Source organism: Pinus tabuliformis, chromosome 3_1 (assembly GCF_031772625.1).
Source record: "Pinus tabuliformis cultivar Carrire ecotype Pingquan chromosome 3_1, CPIR1, whole genome shotgun sequence".
NCBI lineage: Eukaryota > Viridiplantae > Streptophyta > Pinopsida > Pinales > Pinaceae > Pinus > Pinus tabuliformis.
This window is the reverse complement of record NC_142301.1, coordinates 237,329,237-237,333,135: the sequence shown is the minus strand read 5'-3', so window position 1 is coordinate 237,333,135 and position 3,899 is coordinate 237,329,237. Positions and strand designations below refer to the sequence as shown.

The following is a 3,899-nucleotide window of genomic DNA, read 5'->3' as shown; positions in this document are numbered from 1 at the left end:
TTAGTGATATATTTAGTAGACCTGAGGCTGCACCCCAACTCCACCGAATCAAACAACCTGTAGCCAGACGGTTACCATCGACCTGGACACTTTTAAAAATTTTCGCATATTTATATTGGCTTGACTCATTGGCTTAGTATTGGGAAGGTTTTGGGAATTCTTTTCCAAATAGCGTAATATAATTATTAATATGTTTTTAAAAGCATAAATTGATTTAGTTTAGTTTGTGAAAAAAAATTGGTTTTAGATTTTTGCAGATTATATAACTTGGTTTAGGTTTTAGAATTTTGTAGATTACATAATTCAAATTTATAATTCAAAAATGTTTATCCTCAAAAATATTTATCAAAAAATTTTAACAAAATTTTTGTTTACTAAAATTTTGCAAATTACACAACTCAAACTTATAATTCTAAAATATGTATACATGTTAAACAAAATTAACCCAGAAAATTTTAAAAAAATCAAATGCACTCATGCTTTTCTTCACATAGGTCTGCAAAGAGAACCATAAATCCTCAGGAGAAACAAACGTACCATAATAATAAGAAATTAAATCAAGGAAAGTGCAAACTGACATGTTCCTTAAGATACAGAATCTTCCTGTCCGAGGAAACGATCTTTCAATTGCAATCAAGACTATAAATTTTCAAATGCAAATGGGCTGCATCCCATACTGTTTTCCAAAATCTTAAACTGAGGACAATAAAAATTTGTTCTTATAAAAAATCAGATTTGTTTAACAAATAATTTTTTTCCAAGTTACAAAGCTTTATAAGAGTTCTGTAATTCCTTTAAAGAATGCATTTAGGATAAATCTTCGAAAATAGATAGCCAAACTCCAAATCATTGCAATAATATACTTATTGTAAATTCAATAAAAAACATTTGAATCCACAATTACTAAAGCGTAATCCAAATATTACATATTTTCTTATTATACAGCAGATCATAACAACAGTATGAAGAATCAACACTCAATTGTTAATGTAGCATACTATACAACGCGGCCTCAATATTGTTTTCTTCATAAGATCAAACCCTACCTTCTACGTTAATATATTTTTGAAGGACCTTTCTTTTTATATGCTGGTCACCGATCTGCGCATGATCTGAACCAAACAACGACTGTAGATCAGAATCTGAAGGAACGTAAAATTCTTGGGGAGGACTTGCTGGTAACTTTCTCTTTCTCAGCTTCGATCTGGGTTTGATTGGTGCAGGAGGACAGCAGAGCACGGGTGGTATCTTGTGCTCCTCTGACTTAGGAGTCTGGCATTCTACTTCCCCTTCTCCATTATCGGCCACCAACGAATCCAGGCATTTTTCGGAAAACCCAACATTAATGATTAACTTCAAACTATCTTGAAAAGCTGCCAGTGGTGCCAAAGCAGGCGTGCTTCCTGTTACAAAGAATGAATCTTCCTCTGGAATGGCAGAATCCCTCGTCTTTACTTTTGCCAGCGTAGATGGTCTATTAGCAGGAGCCATAATATCAATAACTGCAACTTTCTTCTAGTTTTAATTCGACCAGAGATCTAAACATTCTCAGGATAGCAATCCAGTATTCATTATCAGAGACCACAACAACATCTCCTTCCTTAATTCCTATCAAATAAAATCTGAGGAGCAATTCAGACGTAGAGCAAATATTCTGTAGACAGAATAAGAAGCTGCAACCATTTTCTCCCTAAAGTATATCCAGCTTCAAGCAGAAAAAGAAACTTAATTATAAGTGGCTTTGAGAAGGCTCGCAGATAATGCATGAATGAATTAAGGGCGGAGAGAGGTTTTGATAAGGACTGCTCAACAACTGTTAGAAGCGTGTTAAAGTAGAAAACAATAAAGTCGTTGGAATTGTGCCTAATCTCCGATAGTTTTCAATAAAACAAATAAGTAAAACAAAAAATTATCTGTATAGCCTAAATATGATCGTAATATACTGGACGACACATGAAAGATTCCACCTGCACTGTAAATCAGTTAGCTATATTTATGCCAATCGCCAGTCATCTGAGGTTAACTACTTTCTTTCTTTTTTCTTTGTTTTCTTTGTGACTCAGAGGAACTCAATAGCCGGGCTGACATAAGTAACTATTAGTAAAATTTTGGATTTTATTTCTGGGCTCTACTGCTTGTCCTTTTCTCCCTGAACTGAGTTTCTAACAGGGGATTAGCTAGGGCCTTTTCTAGTCATGGACATTGGGGAGTTGGGAGTTGTTCAGGGAATTAGCTAGGGCCTTTTCTAGTCATGGACATTGGGGAGTTGGGAGTTGTTCAGGGAATTAGCTAGGGCCTTTTCTAGTCATGGACATTAGGGAGTTGGGAGTTGTTCAGGGGATTAGCTAGGGCCTTTTCTAGTCATGGACATTGGGGAGTTGGGAGTTGTTCAGCTAGCCTAGAGTTTCAAACAGGGGATTTGAACCTAAGTCTGGATTTGACATATCTGGCATTATCAATTGAAGTGCCCGGAATCATCTGAAATTAACTTGATTACACATTTTGAAGTTAATTTAATCAAAGATTTTTTGAAATTTTATAAATATAAGTAAATTCAAATAGTTATTGTAGTCATGTTTATGACTTTTACAAAAGTGTTAGTGCAATTACTTTATATTTTTGAGTTTTGCTGAATATATTTTCCTTCAGAATGTGATAAAATTTTGCTAAAATTGCAAATTTGAGCTGATACACAATCTGAATGACCCAAAATCTGTGAGACATAAACTCTCACTACAACTCCATAAAAATAACCATCCTTATTAATACGCCAACCGAAAAAGAATCCCAATTGCATAGATTGTCGTTTTGGCCATCTACTACGTTGCCATGGTTAATTAGAACACAGGCGTGGATTTTGCGCATCTAATACTACCTTACAGCTACCCAATGAGCGTGCATTAGAAAGCAAGTGAATAGAGAACCACCCTTTCAACGAACATTAATTACAAACCTTCTCCCGTTTTATGTGAGAAATGAAAATTTTCCAATACTAAGTGATTTGGCCTGATGTCTAATATTCACTTTCACTTAGGATCCTCGTCCATTCATTATATTTAATCTTTGTTTACCTTGAGAACCGCGTTGTAGTGCCACTGCCCTTTGTTTTCAACATCGGTCAACAACTCTTATTTACCTGATCCTCACGCTGGCACATGGGAACTCGATTAACATGGCAGCATCCTTTGTTATAAACTGGGCTTGTTAATTGACATATTTTGTTAACGGCAATAACATATGTTGTTAACCTTTCTGTGAAAATGATATGTTCATAGTTTAATATTGTGTTTAGCGATAATCTTAGGATATGTCAACATGACCCCTCTTTGACGATGTTGTCCCACTCTGTGTCACTGAAACGCTAGTAGTATCATGCTAAGATGAAGTATAGCTGAGTTTCTGTTAATTGCAGACTTGTTTTTGTATTTACCATGTATCAAAAATAGGGTTGAAAACATGTAAGCTTTTTGTATTTAAATATCCCATATTGACTTTGCCCCAAAGTCATTCAATATAGAAAATCTAATTTAAGCTTATTCAAACCCTATATGTTCCTATATCAATAAAATAATGATCAGAGATATATCTGAATTTCTGTTTGTGACAAATTTGGGCATCCAATATTGACTTTAGTCCGTCCTTATTAGATGCACGCAGGATCTAACTAAAACGTAATCCTTTAATCACAGCCTCACAATGCTGAGTCAATCAACTCACCAACGCAGTCTTTAATTCACCGACCTCTGCTCTCCTGCCATTGGACGCATCTTTTAACTAAAACTCCTTTCAGGTTTGTATGATTCCTCTCTATGCGAAGGCGAGCTTTGACATTCATGAAACCTCTCGTTATTTCGCTGCTACTTTAGTCTATCTGGCCCACATCAGAAGAAGGTAAATTT

The 3,899-nt window shown here is 35.2% G+C and overlaps 1 protein-coding gene across 1 annotated transcript; it reads right to left on the bottom strand.

The window, feature by feature from the left end:
• Positions 1 to 849: 849 nt before the first annotated feature.
• On the bottom strand, positions 850 to 1,709 carry LOC149186673 (uncharacterized). Its single transcript, XM_089412657.1, has one exon. The coding sequence runs from the start codon at positions 1,489 to 1,491 to the stop codon at positions 1,036 to 1,038; it is 456 nt and encodes a 151-aa protein (XP_089268783.1). The 5' UTR covers positions 1,492 to 1,709; the 3' UTR covers positions 850 to 1,035.
• Positions 1,710 to 3,899: the final 2,190 nt, after the last annotated feature.

Excerpts from the sequence above, each read along its gene's own strand:
- LOC149186673 (XM_089412657.1), bottom strand. The coding sequence starts at position 1,491 with ATGGCTCCTGCTAATAGACCATCTACGCTGGCAAAAGTAAAGACGAGG.